Source organism: Strongylocentrotus purpuratus, unplaced genomic scaffold (assembly GCF_000002235.5).
Source record: "Strongylocentrotus purpuratus isolate Spur 01 unplaced genomic scaffold, Spur_5.0 spur5_scaffold_20, whole genome shotgun sequence".
In the NCBI taxonomy this organism is placed as follows: Eukaryota; Metazoa; Echinodermata; class Echinoidea; order Camarodonta; family Strongylocentrotidae; genus Strongylocentrotus; species Strongylocentrotus purpuratus.
In genome coordinates this window covers 17,422,435-17,444,419 of record NW_022145606.1, presented here as the reverse complement: position 1 = coordinate 17,444,419, position 21,985 = coordinate 17,422,435, and the positions used below count along the sequence as shown (strand labels likewise).

The window sequence follows — 21,985 nt, the reverse complement described above, 5'->3', positions numbered from 1 at the left end:
ATGCGCATATGTAATCAAATCCAAACCGAATATCATACATCAAAGAAACCTATGTATTATATATATTATATATATAGGAAAGTCAAACTGTTCATTTTGTTGGCATTTTTTAAAATCATATATTTATAGATCATATTTACACCAAATATTAACATTAAATTCCAAATATTTTTGCAATGCCAATAAAATATGGCGATGGAAATTACTTGGATCACCGTTACAGCTATGTCCTCATATGTTTCACAAATTATTCAGAAAAACCGAACAAATGATAAGAATTTGCAGACTTTCATCTACATCACAGTATAGTTTCTTTTAAAAAATGTCAGATTTGAGGATTTTCCGAGAAACTATTCAATTCAACAGGCCATAACATTCCGCAGGAACTGAATTTTTAGAGAAAAACAAATTTTGGTGACTCCAATGCAGTTGTGGCTACCTTGAGTGTAAATGACAAATCGATTTAATGAGTGGAACACATGAGGATATTGAATTTTTGTAGGGGAGTTTTATACATTGAAGTGCATTTTCACCACGCAGAATAACAGTCAATGGGCGATCAGCGGGCCATGTCACACATGGCTGAAAAGACAATATTCTAATTCTAATTAATAATTTAACATATTTCCCACACGCCTATAACAATGAAACTACACAGAATTGTAGTTAAAGGTATGCTTGAAAGATATGTGAATTAAAAATTTAAAAATATTGTTCAGTTTGTTTAAAATAAATTTACGAAAATTGCTATTTCTACCAACTGACTGCTGTTGTGTGTGTGTGTATGTGCATGGGGCAGACTGTGTGCACAGGCAGTGTGATCACCCTAGTTCTAACAAATACTCAAAATTCATCCTCTATCCCTTTAAACTATATTTCAATATCTACAAAAACTTGGTTTTAACATAATTTGATGTTCTTGCAGTCTGAAAGCGTAAATCTATTTCAAAAGCAAAGTATATGGAAACTCTTAAATCATTAACAGTTTTCCACATTACTCTTTACACTACAATTCAGTGTACACAGAATGACATTCTGATAATAAGTTCATGAAGGCGTAGTATTGAATTTCGCATTCTTTAACATGTAAAGTATAATAGTCTAAACAAATATATACAATTCTTCCTCTATCCCTTTAAACTATATTTCAATCTTTATAAAATGCTGTCTTAGCCGAATGTTATGTTCTTGCAGTGTAGAACCTTAATTCGATTTAAGAAAACAAAGTATATGGACAATTTGTAACAAAAGCAAAGTATATGCAACTTCTTAGATCATTAATAGTTTTCAACATACTCTTTACCCTACAATTAAATAAACATACAATGACATTCCGATATTAATTGCATATATTTACCCGCAATATAAAATTCCCACATTCTTTAAAATATAAAGTATAATAGTCTTAACGAATATTTACAATTCTTCCTCTATCCCTTTAAACTATATTTCAATCTTTATAAAATGCTGTCTTAGCCGAATGTTATGTTCTTGCAGTGTAGAACCTTAATTCGATTTAAGAAAACAAAGTATATGGACAATTTGTAACAAAAGCAAAGTATATGCAACTTCTTAGATCATTAATAGTTTTCAACATACTCTTTACCCTACAATTAAATAAATATACAATGACATTCCGATATTAATTGCATATATTTACCCGCAATATAAAATTCCCACATTCTTTAAAATATAAAGTATAATAGTCTTAACGAATATTTACAATTCTTCCTATATCCCTTTAAACTATATTTCAATCTTTATAAAATGCTGTCTTAGCCGAATGTTATGTTCTTGCAGTGTAGAACCTTAATTCGATTTAAGAAAACAAAGTATATGGACATTTTGTAACAATCATTTACAGTTTTTCACATTCTCTTTTAACTATAATTCAATGAACATAAAGTGACAGTCTGTCAATAATTTGATGTACTTGCAGTTTTTAATCAAAACATTCATTAAAATGAAAAGTTAAAAAGTTCTAGCAAATATTCAAAATTATTTCTCTATCCCTTTAAACTATATTTCAATGTATATAAAACTTGGTCTCAACATAACTTGATGTTCTTGCAGCCTTTAATCATGAATCCATTTCAAAAGCGAAGTATATGGATCTTCTTTAATCATTAACAGTTCTCCACTTACTCTTTACACTACAATTCAGTGTACATGAAATGACATTCTCATAATAATTGCATATTTATGCACCATATAGAATTCCCCAATTCTTTACAATGTAAAGTATAATCGTTTTAACAAATACTTACAATCCTTTATCTATCCCTTTCAACTATTTTTCAATATATATATATATATATACAATGCAGTTTAAACAGAATTTGATGTACTAGCAGAGAACAATCTCAGAGTATATGAACATTCGTATACAGTTATGAAAAATACCCTCTACATTTCTAAAATTAACTTTTTTACAGACTGCATTGTTTGTTTCATCTTTACCGTGGCCATTTGCCTCCTGCTTTGACTGTCCTTTTAAGCAAAACAAAGACGTATATTCTTATCTTACAAAACAGTCAAATAATTGTTTTTACCTATAAAATTCCAAATTTCACATGCTTTTGAAAGTCTTAAAGGTAATACAAAGTTTTGGTATGGGGTCATGAATTTGGTTCAAATGAACATGTTGGAAGCATATACGTTCCTACAATATTCAGTGATCGTTGTCGCGGTCGAAATCGACTCTAAAAATATTATATTGTAAATAATAAACACATTATGTTGAATAGCTCCCTCTCAAGTTCAAGATAATAATTAACCTATAAAACAACGTTTATTGACTAAAATCGACCAATTAGCTATTCTCGTTCGAAAATTATATACTCTGAGATTTTCATGGTCGCAGCTACCATTGTATGGCCGTAGGAGCTATTTGAAATTTATCAAAATTTACCGGGAGCACCGGTAAATCTTTATATTCAATTTTTCTCGAAAGCAGAAGTGTTTTAGGGGCTAACATTTTTGGTGTTTTTAATACATCCACAGGGGCATCCAAATTTATCAAATTGGTAAAGAATCACATTCACCCATTTTTCGAAATTTCCCAACACTTTGTAATACCTTTCACAAATATTTAAACATATTCTTCAATCCCTTTAATTTTATTTCAATAATAAGGAAATAGACAGATTGCGCATAATTTGATGTAATTGCAGTTTAGAACCGTAAAGTAATATTGCTTTCAGAGATGTGATATTTTATCAAAATTATGGACTAGCAATAAAAACCAATGCCATTTTTGTTTATTTTACTCAATTCAAGTGTTCAAACCACTTTACCACGACACATCTTATCCAGCTTATCCTGTACCTGCCTGATTGCCTCCCGATGTAGTGTATTAGCGTCAAGGGTCTCGTCAGACAGAAGATAGAGTCTATTCCGGACGTCGTCGATTTTATCCATCATGTTATCAATCTTCACATCGGTTGTCTTTGTGTACTCAACACGTCCCGCCTGAAATTTAATGATGAATATTATATTAATCATTGGATGAAACTACTTTCAAAACAATCGACAAGAAAATTGCTGTCCTTTTTAGTGGGTACTTTCAAACACTAGCAGCGTTCGACATTGGCCAAATGCCGTCGTAGATGGCGTTTAGACAGCTTCGACAGAATTGGGTTGAAAACGTTGGAGAGAATGTGTTGGGCCCCGTCCCTGTTAGTGTTGCCCCTGTTGATTCTTATGTTCATAGTCTCCCGTATCCATCTCTTTGGCTTGTGGTCATATTTGGACAATATTGTGTACTTGTCTATAAACGCCATCAACAACGACCTTACTCTGACGAAAAACGCTGTTAGGGTTAAAGTACTCACCAATACACCAGTTTACAGTTGTGTGCGCCATTTTAAACAAAGCCAATGACCTAGAGGTCATGTATTTATGCGTAAATTAGGATTGCGCCCATGCAAATTTTGATAATATCACTGCCCTACGCGCTGCGTTGTGCGCGCACATCATCATTTGCATGGGCGCAATCTTAATTTACGCATAAATACCACTGGTCAAAGGTTATTGGCCCCGGAACGGGGCCAATAAGCCCAGTTCCGGGGCCAATGACCCGAGGTCAACTGTCTGCGCATGCGCACTGATACAACTGTAAACTGGTGTATACACCAGTTTACAGTTGTGTGCGCCATTTTAAACAAAGCCAATGACCTTAGAGGTCATGTATTTATGCGTAAATTAGGATTACGCCCATGCAAATTTTGATGATATCACTGCCCTACGCGCTGCGTTGTGCGCTCACATCATCATTTGCATGGGCGCAATCTTAATTTACGCATAAATACCAGAGGTCAGAGGTTATTGGCCCCGTTCCGGGGCCAATGACCCGAGGTTAACTGTCTGCGCATGCGCACTGATACAACTGTAAACTGGTGTATTGATTGTGTAAACATAAGATTTTAACCAATACACTATTAACCAATCAGATGAGCTTTTTTCAGGATATGTTTGTCATTATTTCTGAATAACACCTTGCATAGGTTTGGCTTTCTCTGTTCCATCGGCTTTTGAGGTTATACGACCTTTTGTAAAAACATACCCCCATATTCACAGGAAAAAACAACATGATAGTACTGTTTTTCCCTTATCCCATCATAGAAACATAACAAACTATTTATCGGCTAGATAAAAGTAAGATTAAACCTAACTTTTATCTAGCGAGTTTTCAAAAATTAATCACATTTTACCTTCAGCATCCTCTAATTATTCACCGTAGCGAGAAGGTATCAAATCTTGTTTAAGTAAAGATGGTATAGAAAAACCAGGATATTACCGTAAATAACAAAAAATAATCACCTTTTTCCCTAGCTCTTCCAGAAATGCCACCAAATAATCATGTGTGTCTTTATAGCCAGTGAGCTTGTAGCAGATGGCTGTGAGTGAGGAGACATTCTTGAAGACTGTGATCTTTTTGTGTTGGAGTACACTTCTCTTCCATACCCACGGCAGCATGTTATTCTGCACGGCCAAGATTCCTTCCGCCTACAGAACACATCAAATTTCAAGTGTCACGTTTGTATTTATCAAATATATCAAAAATATACATAGCTTTAAACATTCCAAGATAACCGATAAGCAGGAGTGGAATTAATTAAATAAGAAGTGGAGGAATCTGCAGGGACCAGTACCTCGTCAAGGGCTAGCTACATGTTTAAGTTATAATAGTAATGTATTACATTTGAAGGGACAAGAAAGAAAATAGATAATTATGAATAGTAAAAAGTATGATAATACACAACTTTTGAATGAGAACATTTATTCCAGGAATTTTTATAAGAAACACTAAGACTTTCTTTTAAATGAGGCAAGTGTATATAAATGAGGCTCAAATGCTAGAAATTAAATATCTGTTATTAATGGCGTAGCCGGGGTCAGCCCCCTCCCCTTACACCTATTAAAGGAGGAAGAAGATAAATAAAAATAAATAATGGGAAAGGCAACGTGAAAAGGAGGTCATGCTACCTATGATAACATGATTGCAGGGTCCTCAAATACAAAAGTTTGTATATTGATGAGGATAGCCTTGCTGTAAACAAGGATGCTATTGTAAATAATATCATTATATTTCAGAGCCCCTGCTTCCCGAACCCTATATCTGTGGCCTTATTCTCTCGTATTTTATCCATCAAATGTTTGCGCTTCTTTCCTATGAGGCCACATTATCATTGAATTAACACACATTTTGTACCTGAAGTACTTGCTTTGTGTTTGTGGACATAGTCGACCAGTTGTTGTGGGTATATCTATTTCAAATAGTTGTCATTTTGAAGTCATTCAAGGATTTTAAAGATAATCAAGAAGCAGCGTTACTTTTGACCAAAAACTAAATATCAACAGCAAAATGACTTTTCAAATTCTCCACATGCTATTTTGTTTACACTACTTCGTATTGAATATTGAGGACGCTATATCAATCGAGCGTTATACGCCATTTTCAGTGTAATTCACATGTGCTTGGTCTTTCGAAGTTGTGTCTGACTGTGTCTAGAATAGAGCAATAAAAGAAAAATATTATCGTTGCCAATTCAAAGAACAGCATGTGATCAATTAAGCCCTAGAAAAAGAAAAGACAGCAGGGAAAACTTACCTCAATTGTTTGTTTAACAATCTTGGCCTTTTTCTGAATGACGTCAATATCATATACTGCCAAACCAGTCTGAAATGTTAATTCAAGGAAGGATAAAAATATTAGACAACAATCAGTAAATATGTAAATAAAATACTCTTTTACTTAAAATTTCTTGCTCGTTAAAAAAAAAAGTTTTTACTCGAACATCCCCCGAAAATTACCCTTTTGTCTCATAATGTATAACTATCATGCGCATTCCTACACAAAGTCCAGGATCCCACCTCACCCCTAACTCCCACAAAAATACCCCCTACATACACACACCCACACGCACACGCACTTTACATGCATATAAGCAACAATGCGCTGCGAATATACTCCTTACCAAGAGGTTCATGACGACGATCGGCATAGAAAAGAGAAAGATGAGAAAGATAACAAGGGTAGTGCTTGGATAGAAGACAATGTTCGTGAAGTCCTCAGTAGCAGATTGCTGGTACAAGTAGTCCATGGGATGAAAGACGGTATCAAAGTCTATGCCACCGGTCAGCATGGTCAGAGACTTAGCTAAGGAGTCCCAAAATGTGTGATACTGCGTCTGAGAATAGAAATAGAAAAAAGGTTGGTATTAAACATAAAGTTGAGTGCTGCATGGTCATAAGAATGCCTTGTAAAAGAAACGATGTGGAATCGATCTGTAAAAGTTGAACATGTAGCATATGAGGATTGGTGTGTACTGCATGGTTCTGGAGTCTTGGGAAAAGTAACAAGCACTTTTCACATAAAAACGTATGTGGGAATACGCAAACATGTGGCATAACAATGAGGCACACATTTTCAAGCTGTTAATTATTGTGCCTTATTTAGAATATGAATGTTTTTAAGAGCCGTGCGTTTAGGGATTTTTTTCCTCTGATGTTCTTCCACTTGCATAATAACAATGAAACCGCTCAAAACTTATTGTCCACCTCTTCTCAGAACTCAACCTTCCCTTTGCTATAGCTGCCCATAAATTTCCATGAGTTATATTTGCTAATGGTAGAGAAAAATGAAAAAGAGGTGCGCAATATAATTCGCTTTTGTTATCGTTGTACCGTGAAAAATCGATCTTTATATTGCATGTTCTTGCACATATAATAGAAATTCGATTGTCATGTGATAGTTTCAGCTAATAGGATAATCGCTAACAAACACGCCATTTTATAACTTGTTGAGTATTACGTGACAGCTTCTTAGCCAATAGGATGATCTATAACAAAGACAATATTTTATATACCTGATTGATGATGAGGATGCAGAAAACCACAGCAAAGGTGCAAATAAAAATTCCGGCAACAAGTAAAAAGTTCACCATAGTTGTTATAACCTCTGTAAACCAACAAATATGATTAAAGAAAAACACTGACCTTCAAACTATAAACACATGGTCTATTTTAACACATTATTTAATAACCTTAGAAATCAAGCTCAGATTAAAAGGCGATATTAATTCTTTTGAAACAATGGAGAGAAAAATGCAATGACAACGGATTGACGTTTCAATTTTGCGATGAATCAAAAGAAAAGGCTTGTTCAGATATGAAGCTGTAAAAAGAAAAATTCACTGCAAGAAATAATTTAAGTTATTCTGAGGTATTTAATGTATTATTCCCGTTCCATCAAGAAGATCGCCCACCACAGTGCATGAGAGAGGTATGAAGCAAGATATCCTTACCGTAATGTAAAATTACGATACGTAACTGTATGGGCATCTCCATTTTCTTGATGACGTGACGTACGGAGCGAAGTTATTTTATGAAGTAAATATATTTAAAATTTACGGCAATGTAAATAGTCCGTCCATCACCTTTAAAAACATGCATACATTACAAAGACGTATAACGTAATCTAAACAAGATTTTCATTGAATATACAATGGATGAACTATTCAAATCGCCCTTGAAATGATTTTCGAGTGATACAGTGGATACCTGCTTAATAGGCAACCCCCTGCAGAGACAGACATAAGGTCTATAAAGACCCTTTTTTTGTTTAACTCAATATCGCGTTTCTTATCTTCCTTGAATGGTCTTTATGTACAGGTTTTAAAGTGGTTGCGATCATGTTTGAATTGTAATTGAAAACAAACATTTTGAAAACTGTTTATAAAGACCAAACGAGGGAGACATGAAAAGCGGTCTGAATAGGCAGGTGGACTTTACGTACAAGGCTTTATGTACAAGTACACGTTTCAATTACAAGGACCCTCAAAGGAATACAGAACATAAGGTCTTTACAGACTAGTGGCCTCTCTTTACAGGTGGTCGCTAAAGCAGGTTTCACGAGGAGGCGCGATGGCTCGGTGGTAGAGCAGTGGTCTCCTAACAGTAAGGGCGTCCCGGGCAGGCGCGTACGCAGGGGGGGGGGGGGGCGTCGACCCCCCCCCCTCAATTTAAAAAAAAAAGTGCTAATGGGTGACCAAAAAAGGTGACCTTACATGCTTACTTCAGCAGTCAGGAACAACAACAATCAACTATCAATAATCAACTGTAAAATGTTATTAATATATACCTATAAACATGAGAATGTAGATGCCGAAAAACGGAGCAGTTTGCAGGAATAGGATGAAATTAATCCAGGCCAAGAGAACTGCGTATGCACCTAGTTCCCATTGCCAATCCTGCAATAAAATATAGAATAACAAATAACAATTTTTGATTGAGCTCTTAGATTATTTTCACTTAAAGCCATACTCTAATAGAAGCACTACTGCAAAATCACCTCTACCACCATGTTAAGTCAGTTTGGTACAGTAGTAGTAGTAGTAGTAGTAGTAGTAGTAGTAATAGTAGAAGTATAAGTATAAGTAGCCGTAGTATATGTAGATAGTATTTGAAGTAGTAGAAGCAGTAGTAAATTAAATAGTGATAGTAGTAGTAGTAGTATTTGTTGTGGTTGTTGTAGCGGTCGTAAAAGTAGTAGTAATAGAAGAAATAGTAGTAGTAATAGCAGTAGTATTAATAGAAGTTGTTCTTGTTTTTGTAGAGGTAGTAGTAGTAGAAAAGGTAAATTCGTTGTAAAATTAGTAATAGTATCAGTAGCAGCAGCAGCAGTAGTAGTAGTAGTAGTAGTAGTAGTAGTAGTAGTAGTTGGTGCCGCTTTTCTAGTGGTGTTTTATTGTTGCTCTTGTTGTTGTAAAATGTGCCTGTTTTCTTATTTCGTTTTTGATAATGATTCTATAATTAACAAAGATGAGAATGTAATACTCACGGCTTTGAAGGTAACACCGTGGCCAAAGTAGACGTCACCAAACCCTGGTACGACGAACAGAATGATCAAGATTTGGAGAGTGAGCTCTCGGATGAAACTTAGCCATCCTGCAATCGAAAAAGACTTTGGTTTCCTGTACACCCACTTCCTCTGGAGCTTTAAACCAAAAAATGAAAACAATAATGATTGTGATCGTGTATTTACTTGTTTTATTATTAAAGCAGTTACAGCGCTTACTTTGCTAGCCCTTCTTCTACAGATTTCGTAATGAATAATTCTTGGTAGTGTTTTAACATTTCTATTATCATTATCTCGTGTACACGTTCAAAGGTAAGTTATATATTGATGTATCGCTGAAATGTAATTTGATTTGTATGCTGCTGAAGAAATCAATTTAATCAAATTTTATTCAATTAAATATTATTGTGAGCATTCGGCTGTGTTCAAGGGTAATTTTATCAAGGTTCAATTTCGTTCATCATATACAGTCATTCTCGTTTCAAAAAAGAATATTTTTATAATTTGCTGGTCATACTGATCTGCAGACTACTACATGTAGTATGATTGTGATTATGTTTGTGTGTATGTTTACGTTTTTATATATTCATATATGTTGAATTCATTTGAATTTATTGGACCATAAACATATAAAAGCAAAACATACAAAACTAAAATAGAATACATATAATATACCAAATACAAAGCAAGTAATTACATGTATATGGTTAGGGCCGCAAAAAAGCAAATTTCTTATACTGTTTATGTTTATATATATATATATATATACACTTTGAAGAAAAAACAAATATAACCTGGTTTGAAATTTAGCTATAAGAATTATTTACACCATTAGACGTCTTTAAAATAAACCTGATTTGATTCTTTGATGATTGACTTTTTTATATTATCTTGCTGCACTCTATTTACTCTGCAACAGCCTACGATAAAAACAGTATCAAAATCCGCCGACTTTATAAAATATATGCATAAGAAAATTAGGAAAATTAATCGCGACAAAACTCGCTGAAAAATATCAGAAGGCATTTAAGACTTAAATGATGTCTCGTGGACTGCCTGTCTTAAGGGCTGTCGGTCTTATGGGCTGTTGGTCTTGTGTGCTGTTGGTATTATAGACTGTCAGTATAATGTGATGTCAGTCTCTTGGGATGTCGGTCGTATGGGGGTTCGGTCTCGCGGGATGTAGCCAATATAAGCCTAAACATCCAAGCACTTAGTAAAAACATGAATTCTTACAAATTCAAAGAAATATATGACAGTTAGCAGGAGAATGAGCCAGGTCCCGATCGAACCAAACAGGACCAATGCGTTCGAGTCCAGGTCCTTCTTCCACTTGGCTTCCCCATCAGCCAACCACGTGTAGTTGCCCTCCGATAGGTGTTTTTTAACATAGTACGGTGGAGGGATGATAAGGCTATGGAGTGTCAGGAAGACTAGCAGTGTGAGTTGGAGACAGAACCGAGGCCAGTATTCGAGACGAAACGCTTCGTGCTTGTTCCTAAACATCAGACGAACTACAGGGTGATCCAGTAACTTCTTACTCTCATCATTTTCAATCTGAAAACAAAATGCAAAATGATAATTCTTTATGAGAGTATCGAGTTTATCTTTCATTATCATTGATTAAATTATTCTGTAAATATATCATGAGTTTCCCACTATTTAACATGCTGGTAGCTATTTTGTATACTGTAATCGGTCTGATATTCTTTATGATAGGGACTAATTGCCTATTATACTTTGTTGTTGTTCTTTCTTTTCTTTCTTTTCTTCTTTTTTTTTGTTGTTGTTGGGGGGGGGGGGGGGTTGTTTCTGCCACTCACTAATACCTAATAACTAAGCAAAACACTAGGGCCCGTATCCTACTTATTCAGATTTGACTAAAGGAACAATTAGACCTCAAACTTTTTTTCGAAAGTCGTTGCGATCGACTTTCTTTCATAAACCCGATATTTTGGGACAAAAGCCTAGAACCAGCGTCAGATTTAAATTTAGGTAGAATACAGTTAATCTGTCGTGATCTAGCGTGTTTCGTGTTCATTTTAGTTTAAGTTTCATTTCATTGTTTCGTATTTCACATATATTTAACATTTAAAAATGATCTTCCAGCTGCCGTAGGGCGCTCAAAACATTCAAGCAATTACATGTCTGACCGGAACCCATTTGGAGAGTGGCAAATGTATATTAAAGCTTTTCTCATCATACCAAGTAGTGGACAGGATGATTTTCGGAGCGGGAAAGGCGATCTCTGACATAGATACTGGCATTACGTTTCAATTTCCCATCGCCATTGAAGCTGGACGTTACAGACGTTGCAGATGCCTAAAATAAAATGAAGATGCACATAATTGTGTGGAATATGCAAATTTTCTTTGATTATTAATATTTTAGTGTTCGTTGGAGATGGTTAATAGAGCCAATTATGTACGACGAGTTTCAGGTATAAATAATCGCCTTGTATTGAACCATGTCTTTCATAATTTGATGTTAGGTGAGAGTATGGATGTTTTTAATCTTCATAATTATATGCCATAAAAAAAAATCTCCCTGGGCTACATTATAATATTGATCATGGGATAAATAAGCCTGTACCAAAGGCTTCAAGATTATTTTACGATTTCCAGTAGAAGATTAATCTATGCCGGTATCAAAAAGGTTAATGTGCAGGAGAAGACAGGTAATTATCAAAATCCATCGTTTCGCAGAAAGCAATCTCTTCGTCAATTGGTTAGTATTGATTTATGCAAAATTTTACGTGGGGCAAACAAACGACCGTGTAGATGCGAAGAAAGCAACAAAAGTATTAAATTAAAATTTTACTTGCCTAAACTTAACAATACTTCTTTAAATTATATGTTTAAGCAGAACTTTGTGGGCATAATTTTAGAACCATTCCAATAATATACCTATTACCTATCATAATAAGTCTCGTGTCAAACTCTCTGAAAATGAAGGTAAAACCAAAAAAAAAGCACCTCAATCGTAAAGAAATCCACAAATTCGAATAAAGATTTCTTACGAAATTAAAGATTCTAGAGAATATTATTTTGTAATTATTACCTGTCCATCTTTGTTTTCGTCTCTATCACCTGTTCCTCGGCCGCGTTTAGTCATTGCCATGTAATCGCCGTTTTTCTGCTTACTCGGCTGATCGTCTCCTGTGTTAGAATTCGAAAAGATAGTCCACAATTGTTTAACTTTTTATGTACCGTACAAATAGTCTCCATGTGCCACATTGTGTTTATCATGGAACAGTCTAGAGCGACCATTTGAAGGCTTCAAGATAGTTTATTATTCCCAGCGCAAGAAAAATATACATATTGTACTAACATTTGTTTTACATAGTAATCCTTCCTTCGATAGGCGACTACTGTTTTGTGGAAAATTGCAATTGTGGCAAATGAGAGACCGCGCAGGAGCGAGGAAAGCTTTTAAAAAGTGTTTAATTTGTTATGTGCATTTTGACGAAGAGTCTATTTGACGGTAGATTAAATTGTTTTTGTTTTGTAAACGATGAAAGAAAAGAGAGAACCGTCAAATGCTGTAGTAGAAGCACTATACCACACAATCCCGGTTTTGCGCCATCTCAGGTCAGGGATAGCAGTATGGTCCCGAGGAAAATAAAGGTATACACAAGAAAAAGGGTAATGTAGAGATAGTCTATATGAATTGAGTAATACGTACAAATAGGCAGTGAAATGATAGTGTGTACAAAGTATGAATAGATACAATATATAAATATAAATGATAATATTTAAAACAAAAAGATCGTTATTAATACACATCACTTGCCTATTCTTTCACAACTCTTATGTTGATCTTTGCCTTGATATCCTCTCATCCAATCAATACAATTGAATGTTAATGTCTTTTATTCCCCTCGCCCCACCCCCTCCCCCCCCCCCCTCCCACTCAGTAGTATCAAGATAAAGATTTACTTCGAATCATCGGGTCATCGCGTCGGTCGGTCGTGAAACGAAATTTGAAGATCACAAAATGTTGGGTAATTTGGAGCAGACCATTTGCAGATGGGAGGGATTTATTTCACAAACTTTATCCCACACATTTTGTAGATACAGGAGCGTGTTTTCACGACAGGACGGGTAACGCGACCACCCGGCCCGACGCGATGACCCGATGAATCCTAGTAAGCCAAGATAAACACGATCGCAAAGTCTTTCTAAAAATCAGCTTAGGGAGATTTCTAATAATTATTTGCATCAGCTATTAAAATATACGAACTGGACAATGAGGAATTACACAGACCTAGACGTACTCCAAATATTATTTGTTTGGGATGACTTTTATTTCTCGAAATTCTTTAGCTATAGAGATTCAATAATTGTGTAATAATTACCCTCCCTCATCCACTCTGAGAACCAGTCCTCTAGTAATTCGAAGTCCACCTTGATCTCGACATCGCTGTCTGGTCGTTGTCCCTCATCTTCATCATCGCTAGGTTGAACGCTTAGCTTAGGCTCAGGTTTGATACACTTATCCAGCACAAACTTGCCGACACCTGTACAAATCACAATGATGTTAGGTTAATGATTGTTTTTACAGTGCATAATGATTACATGTAAGTAAGCAACCAGGGAACCGAATGTTTTAAGTTCTCTCCGAGGGAGTCGGTAATGAAGAGTAATGCATTACCAAAGGGCGTGAGCGAATAAACGCGGTTTTGAGCTTAATGATATGCAACTTGCTGATGTAGTCTACAGACATTAAGAACCATAACACATACCCCTATAATTATTTTCCTTACGGTACTGTGCCCTTCATTTTCTTTAGAATAGGCTGGATCAGTCCGTAAAGTAAAGAAACAAAGTTCTTAAGATGCTATCAAGATTTTAGAACGATTACGTCCAAATAAAAGGGTTAAATCACTACCTGGCATAGAGCTGATGAGTTTCCTCATAGGTGTCGTCTTGGTTCCCTCACCACTTGTCGCATGCGTCATAAGCCTCCGCCAATTATCTTGATCGAGCAATGCTACGGCAATCATCCTAAACAAAAATTGTATTCATGTTAACAAAATATGAATTAATTCCCTGGTAATACCATCAATTAAAAATAAAAATTTATATCCAGTTATATTCAACAATAGGTTGCCATTACAAAAATTATACATGAATTTATTATAAAATAAAAATGTATACACTTCTGAATCACCAAAAATTCTAAATGACACAAATAAAACGAATATCATTCCTTTTGAACACAAGCCGTTAATAAATTGGCTAACTCTACTTGGACTACGTCAGCGAATAACGTGACCTTTGACGCTTGGTGTCAAAGTGACATCGTACAAAAGGTGTAATTTAAGTGAACAATGCAAACGTTGCTAGATTGTGGTTTCCATTGGCGCAGGTAATAGCGGGGATGACATAACGCTTCGTGTGCAAAGGGCATTATCGCAATACTAATATTTTAATAACTTTTAAACAAACAAGTTAGTCATGAATGAAGGAGCACTTTGCAGCTAACATGTTGCCTTAAAAGCACGATCTTAAAAGGATACCGAACTGATGAACTAGCGTTCTGTTTACTCCACAGCGCGATCTCAATGCACAAAATGGTCTTCTCTATCCTTAGCAGATATTTGGGTCATGTGTAAAACAATGCCCTGGTCTATTGCAAGAGGAAAAACTTAATCAAATCAAATCTGTATTGACTTACTCGTGCCCATTGTCAATGGCATGGTCTAAGCAATTCAGACCATTCTCGTCACAATGAAGAAACCCTATCTCCACTTGATCCTCTTTTAGCATCTCCAAGAGCTTTTTAACGATGTAGATATTCCCTGTTTTGCAGGCATACATGAGCGGTGTCATCTAATATTAAGAAGACAAAAAAAGGAAACGTGGTCAGTTGGATATGTTACCGGACTGTGTGTGGTTCACACGTTTTGCGATTCGAATCCCGCCATGGCACATGGTACTAATTTCCCACACTCCACCGGGATGTGGTAAATGGGTAGAGCGCCATGATGGCAGCCATGCTAAGGCCGGAGTAATCATTGTGGAGCACCAGGAGTGTCAACTTTGACAAACATGAGCACTATACAAGAACCCACTGTCATTATTATTATTATTATTATTATTATTATTATAATCATTTTCGGATATTATTTCTATATTTCAAATGAACAGATGCCCTGCAAAAGCGTTTTTCAGCTGGCAAAAATTGCTGAATCTCAAAGCTCCGTTAAGAATTCTTTTTTTTTTCTCTATCTATTTCTCTCTCTGCCTGTCTGTCTCTCTTTATATATAATTTCCTCATTGTTCTTCTTTTTCTAATTCTTCTTCCCTATTTTTCTCTCTTTCTGTAATTTATCATGAAAATATTGATACTACTACTACTGCTAGTATTAATATTAACAATAGTTATGATAATAGTAATAATGATGATAGTAATAATCATTACTTTTTTGTTGTCGTTGATTCCTGCTAGTTCCGTGTCAGTTTTCAAGATGAATTCACTAGTCATTCTATGACCTCCTTGAATCGCCACGTGGAGTGCTGTTTGTCCCAACTTATCCCTGTTCATAAAATAAAGCAAATCATCGGTCACAAGAAAAAAAACGTTAAAGCGATACCGAACTTTCTGCCCTATCACACTGTTTATTGCACAGCACTTCGTGGTCAACATGCCAACAATGCGTTAAAAAAAGGTAATTTCTGCTTTGCAGAAAGAGGACTCAATGCGACATCCAATACAGCGCAGCAAGTTACAAGACCATACTGCTACAGCTGACCTGAGATGGAATCTTGCGATAGAGGTTCATTTTTTAATGTATTTAGGTTTCTTACGTTTTATTCGTTTGAACATCCGGGTTCTTCAAGTTGAGAAATTCCTTTGTTGTTTGATGATGACCTTTTTCTGCTATTAAGTGGATCAGGGAGTTACCATCATGAGCCTTGTTAATCATGTCCTTGTCCCAGGCAACCAGCTCAAGGACACTCCTGAATAAGATATGAAAGACAACAATGTAGCGAAAAGATTTTCTTTATAAAGTAGAGGTGTCGTGGTCTTGTAAATACATCTTCGGACTGTGTATCACCTGGTACAGGTTCCGCAGCGGCATCAATTTGCCTTTGGCAAGACATTAACCTACATGATCCATCTCCTCCAAGCGTTACATAGGTACCCGCTAAGATGCGAAAGTTATTGGCATGAGTGCGCTTGTGCAGTGATGCCTGACCGGAATACTCCCCAGGGAGCGGAGCGCCTGCACTATCATGTGCGGATTAGCAAGTGAATAAAATGCCTGGGGTAATAATATATGACAACGTAAAGCGCTTATAAACGTAGCATTAAGCGCTATACAAATATGATGATTATTATTATAGAGTTGTAATTGAAAGATGATTTCTCATCAAGTTTGGTTTTAAAGGTAGACGGTAGAGTACCGAAGTGCTAATGTCATATTCGCTCGTAACCAGATTCTGTCCGTTTTTACATGTTTTGTATTCTTCAATCATCTATGTCCTTCTCCCTTACACACACATCCCACACAGTGACTTGTATAAATATAATTCACATTTCGTTTATTGTTAAATGTTAAATCTTACTGTGTATGGCCTTTTTCTGCACAAAGTCGGGTCAATTTCATCATGTCGTCTTGCCCCTTTCTCAACTCGATTTCTTCAGATCTGTTAAGCAATGCCTGGAAACAAGAACAAAAGAAAAAGGAAACGATATATGTTTATTAAAGAACATATACATACGTATAAACATTCTTGCATAGAGAGAAAAAACGTAGATGAGAACAATTCAAAATAAACGTATAGGAGCGAAAAGTTAAATGAATAACGTGTTTATATAATAACGAACAAACTTATATGTGGGTGGATAGGAGTGAGTATGTAGGAGTTTCGTGTGTGCATTTTAATGCATGTATATGATGAAGAGTATTTGCAAGTAAGACCTGGACAAAGGTGTAATTATTTTTCTATTGTGACAAAATTGAGACCGCCGAGATCCTTATGATTCTTCTTTATTCACCAGGGCCCTGGGTCATGAAATTACTTATCAATAACAAATGCCAACATTTTAAAACAACTTTTCTCTCAGCCAATCAAATGCACGAACTTCAGTAGCTTACAACAGGTATCGTAACTTTTCATTGATATCAAGTTTTATGAAACGTGGCCCAGATGAGAAGCAGAAGCTTGTACAAAGGAATTAATAGATTTTGTTGTTGCTTATCTTTTTTGCAAGGGTGTTGAAAACTAATATTGTTCGAGACCTCCCAATTAATAGCACATCAGTCCAAATGACTCGCAGCAAACGAGGCCGGTGCGTCACCTCGGCTTATGAGACCATTATTGTTGGGCCAGTGAACCATCAGAAAGTAGGTCGGAAGGCTCAAGAGAAACTATAGCTCTATTGGGCCGTCGGTGTCGTATAACGTCGGTCTCGAGAGCTGTTGATCCCGTATGTCATTTGTCTCGTGGGCTGTCAATCGGTCTCGTATAATTATGATTGGTTTGTTTATTATTATGCATGCGCGTGTTGTAATCAAGTAATCAGGTGACTGGCGGCTTTAAGTCCTCTCAGAGGGGCTTGGTAATGAGGATTAATGCCCTTAAGGCTTATTAAAGGCAATAGCGCATCGACTTGGTTTCGAACCCGGGTCCTCACGGTAACGAGGACACTGCTATACCACTGAGCCAGTAAGCCTCGGTCTATGGTCTGTTCGTATATCGTCGGTCTCATAAGCTGTCGGTCTCATTTGCCGTCGACCACGTGAGCCGTCGGTCTCATACGGCACGGGCCTCGTGCATAGGCGCCGGAAGTGGGGGGGGGGGGGCACTTGCCCCCCAACCAAAAAAGTGGAGGGGAGGTAAAATGCATTTTTGCCCCCCCCCCAAACAAACAACAAAAAACGCCCCCTCCCCCCTCCAACAACAACAAAAAAGCACTAAAGGAGTAAAGATGGTTCGTATTTTTAACCCAATAGAACATAACAATAATACAAACCTGAATTAAATCACATATAAAATTCCATTCAAAGAAAAGGGAAGTTAACAGGAATTAAATTTTCTAAACATTCCGCATCCCACCTATATTTATCAATGGAGGTTTTTATAATAGCGATACGCGCATATCGTGGAAATATTGTGTGAGGATAGGGTGAGATGACATGAGCCCCTGAACGCGGACGTACTGATGGGGGGGGGGGTATTTCTTATTCGATACCAGTGATTTAAAAATGTTGCTGAAATGACACGATTTTCCGGTATTTTTTCTCGTTTTTTTTGTAAGTCATACCTTTTTATGCGTTTTGTTGGAAAATGAGGAATTCCCAAATTCACAGTCGGGCGAAAAATATGCTTATTTAGAAGCCTTCATGTCAAGGCCTGCAGAACGGCCCGGCTCGGGGGCTCGAGCCCCCCTCACTTTTTGAAAAAGTATATTACAAAGGAAAAGAAGAAAAGAGAGAGAAAAAATAAGTGACCTGTCAATGTCACAAATGAGGTATAAAAATATGCTCATCTGACTGTAATTAAGTACCTAAAAACCCCGAGCTTCCGGGGACTCTGCCCCCTGGACCCCACAAAGGGCCCTAAGGCGGGTCCCTGGATGCTCATCTGACCGTAGTTAAATACCTAAAACCTCTGGGCTACAGGGGGCTCTGCCCCCTGGACCACATCAATGGCCTTAAAGAGAGCCCCTGGAAGCTCATCTAACCGTAATTAAATACCTAAAACCCTTGAGCTTACGGGGGCTCTGCCCCTGGACTCCCCGCCAATTAGTGACCTACCAGTGTCACAAATAAGGTTTCTAAATATATTCCTAAAAATCCTGAACTTCGGGGGAACAGGCCCTGGACCCTGCGCCAATTTATGCTCTACCTGATCGTTAATACTCCAAATTGAAGAAGAAAAAAAAACGTTTCGCGGCGCCTGCATGTAACGTGTAAGAGTGGTGGTGATGCAGATTTTTCTTCTGCCCCCCCCCTTCCAAATGTTACGCCACTGCCCATGGAAGGTGAGCACCCTGGAATGTTTGCCCCCCCCCCCCCCCATCCCAAACTGCTTCCGGCGTGCCAGGCCTCGTGGGTCATACATACCTTAAGGACTTTGAAGAGGTTTCTCTCCACCGAGATCCACTTTAGTAAGTCGATTAAGGTTTTATGATCTTTTCGACGTTTGAGTAGAACCACCAGACAGTCGATAGCGTCTTTCTTGGCTGTGTACTTCAATAAAGATGGTGGATCTTCAGGACCGCTCTCCTCCATACCGATATGAAAGTCTTCTTCCCGCCTTTTGAGCAATATAGAGGGAAAACAAGACATGCAGGTAATTTTACTATAAAAAATAAAATAAATAAGGTTTTATCATAATACATAAGTGCATGGTGTAGAGACACGTTAGGCACACGGACCCCTAATAACAAAATGAAAAAAATTGATTAAATAAGAAATGAAAAAAAAAAAAAAATAGAAAATGAATGGGGAAGAAGAGAAAGGATAATAAAAACGAAGAAGGTGGAAACTGAAAAGGGCGAGGGGAGAACTTGAAAAGTTGACAAGACTACCTACTACTGCCTTCCTCCAATCACTGGTCTTTTTTATATTCATTAATCACAAGTGCTCCTTATATGCATGTGTTTTGGGCCAATTAGACTTCCAATATGAGTGTTTCCTAAAGGCAATTCTTTTCAGGTGAAAATTCTACTGTGTGAATCAGAAAAATGACAGAATTGTTATAAACTGGTTTACTAACATAATTATTCAAACTTGTTGATGTTTTCTTGTTAGGGAACTATAGTGACAAATTATTAAAGACGTTCTCCGATGAAATACAACTATATACCAATGGAAAGCTGATTGGACGTAGAATACAAAACCATACACATAAAAATAATGTTTCAAATATATATTATTGTTATTATTTTTTGACAAAGACACTTAGGTTGACCTTGGCGCAGCCGAACATGAAATATTATCCCATGAATGTGGAAGCGTCAATAAATACATGACAAGTACATATCACACACGGTCATATTTAAATATCACTCTTAAAGACGCATAAAGCGTGGGCTCTCATCGAAAATTCAACATCGTTTGGGTGTTTACCCAATAACAAGTGTTTTCAATCAGTGACATGAAAAGGTTGAGAAAACTCACAAGTTATTTTGTTGACCTTTACAATTAGTGTTCCTTTTCCTAGTGGTTATGCCTACCTCAGGTGTAACAGGTCACAGACGAGTGTAGCCACCTCGACTTGGTTTCGACCGCAGGCAGAGTGTAGCGGTGTTAATCGTCTCTTGTTTTGACAGTCCAGGAGCTTAGAACACATTTTATCAAGCATTTGGACAATGCCGTGATGTCCATGTTTGCAGAGAGTGTGCATCAATGTCGATTCATCCTTTGTCTTGCTCTCCAAGAGGTCGCGATCATCCGATTGAGAAACTGAAAGTGATACTAAATAGGAAAAAACGTAGATGTGTCGTAGTCGAGTGCTTTAAACACTTGATTAGAAACAGAAAGGTCGTGGAGATAGCCATTTGGTCTAATTTCCATTTTATATGACCTCCAAGAAGTATATTATTTATTTGATTTATTGCTCATTTAGTCTAGTTGCCAGTCGGTCGAATTCCCCGTTTGACTAATGTCAATTTTGTCTTCTATCCATTATATCTTATAATCATTCGATGATTCTTGTTATTTATTATTAAACAATTATTATTATAGATAGTAGACGAAATTCACCGTAATCGGTTATGTGTACCCCCTTCCCCACACTCTCAACCCGTCTGTATGAGATCCTGGACCTGACACTACATAATGGCAGAGACAGTGGCGTAGCGTTGGTCTAGCCATAGAGGGGGCACTGGTACAATCAGGGGCTCTGATCTAGCTCCCACGAAAAGTTATATTTGATTTACAAGGCCTCTGGTTAGGGGGAGCGGAATCAGGTCCTTTCATCTTGCTCTTCCAGTGCTTTTTATAATTCCTCTCTTCCACTTTCTCCATTATTTTGTCTTTTGCTTATGATCGTGTTTCGAGGGGCACTTGCTCCCCTGTGTTCACTGTGCCCCCATTAGCTACGCCACTGAGGTGGGAGTTTAAGGGTGTAGGATTGTTATGTATCATAATATGCCATTATCAAGTACTTGGCGTCACCTGTGCCCGGGAGGGAAAAAGCATACTGAATTACAGTGACCCCCGGGTCCCTCCTCCGGGTATAACTGATTGGGGTTATAAAGGAGGAGCACTACACAGGGGGTTTCACCCTTCTCTTATCCGTTTTGTGGGCTCTTAACGTTCAAAGATGGTGACTCCCCTCCACACTGGACCTCCGTGTAATTTTCTATCCGAGGGACGTGGTGCTTTCTACTGTAACATAGCATACGTCTTTGAAACGGGTGAGGGGCACGTTAACACACAACGCAGGCTTCAGTTATCCGCCTCGGTTAGATTGGACAGGCAGACGCTTTACTGACTGAGCCAACTCGCCCCTTCCTCCTTCTCTTGATCCCACCACACACTATGGGATTTTCATGCGATCCGATGTTTAAAGAAATTACAATTAAATCTTTTACAGAAATTTAAACAAACATCTTCTTCCTAATTATAAATATAGATAATAATAAAAATACTAATACCCGGAA

At 37.0% G+C, this 21,985-nt stretch overlaps 1 protein-coding gene across 1 annotated transcript; it reads right to left on the bottom strand.

Moving 5' to 3' along the window:
• Positions 1–2,934: 2,934 nt before the first annotated feature.
• Positions 2,935–21,299, bottom strand: LOC105441997 (transient receptor potential cation channel subfamily A member 1 homolog). The gene is made up of 19 exons (XM_030993711.1): positions 21,260–21,299; positions 20,555–20,795; positions 19,440–19,632; positions 16,936–17,030; positions 16,174–16,326; positions 15,788–15,902; positions 15,041–15,195; positions 14,252–14,367; positions 13,719–13,880; positions 12,422–12,519; positions 11,567–11,683; positions 10,598–10,918; positions 9,344–9,499; positions 8,645–8,753; positions 7,371–7,462; positions 6,480–6,692; positions 6,113–6,181; positions 4,822–5,007; positions 2,935–3,471 (listed from the first exon to the last, which is right to left on the bottom strand). The coding sequence occupies exons 1-19, from the start codon at positions 21,297–21,299 to the stop codon at positions 3,283–3,285; spliced, it is 2,820 nt and encodes a 939-aa protein (XP_030849571.1). The 3' UTR covers positions 2,935–3,282.
• Between the last annotated feature and the right edge of the window lie 686 nt (positions 21,300–21,985).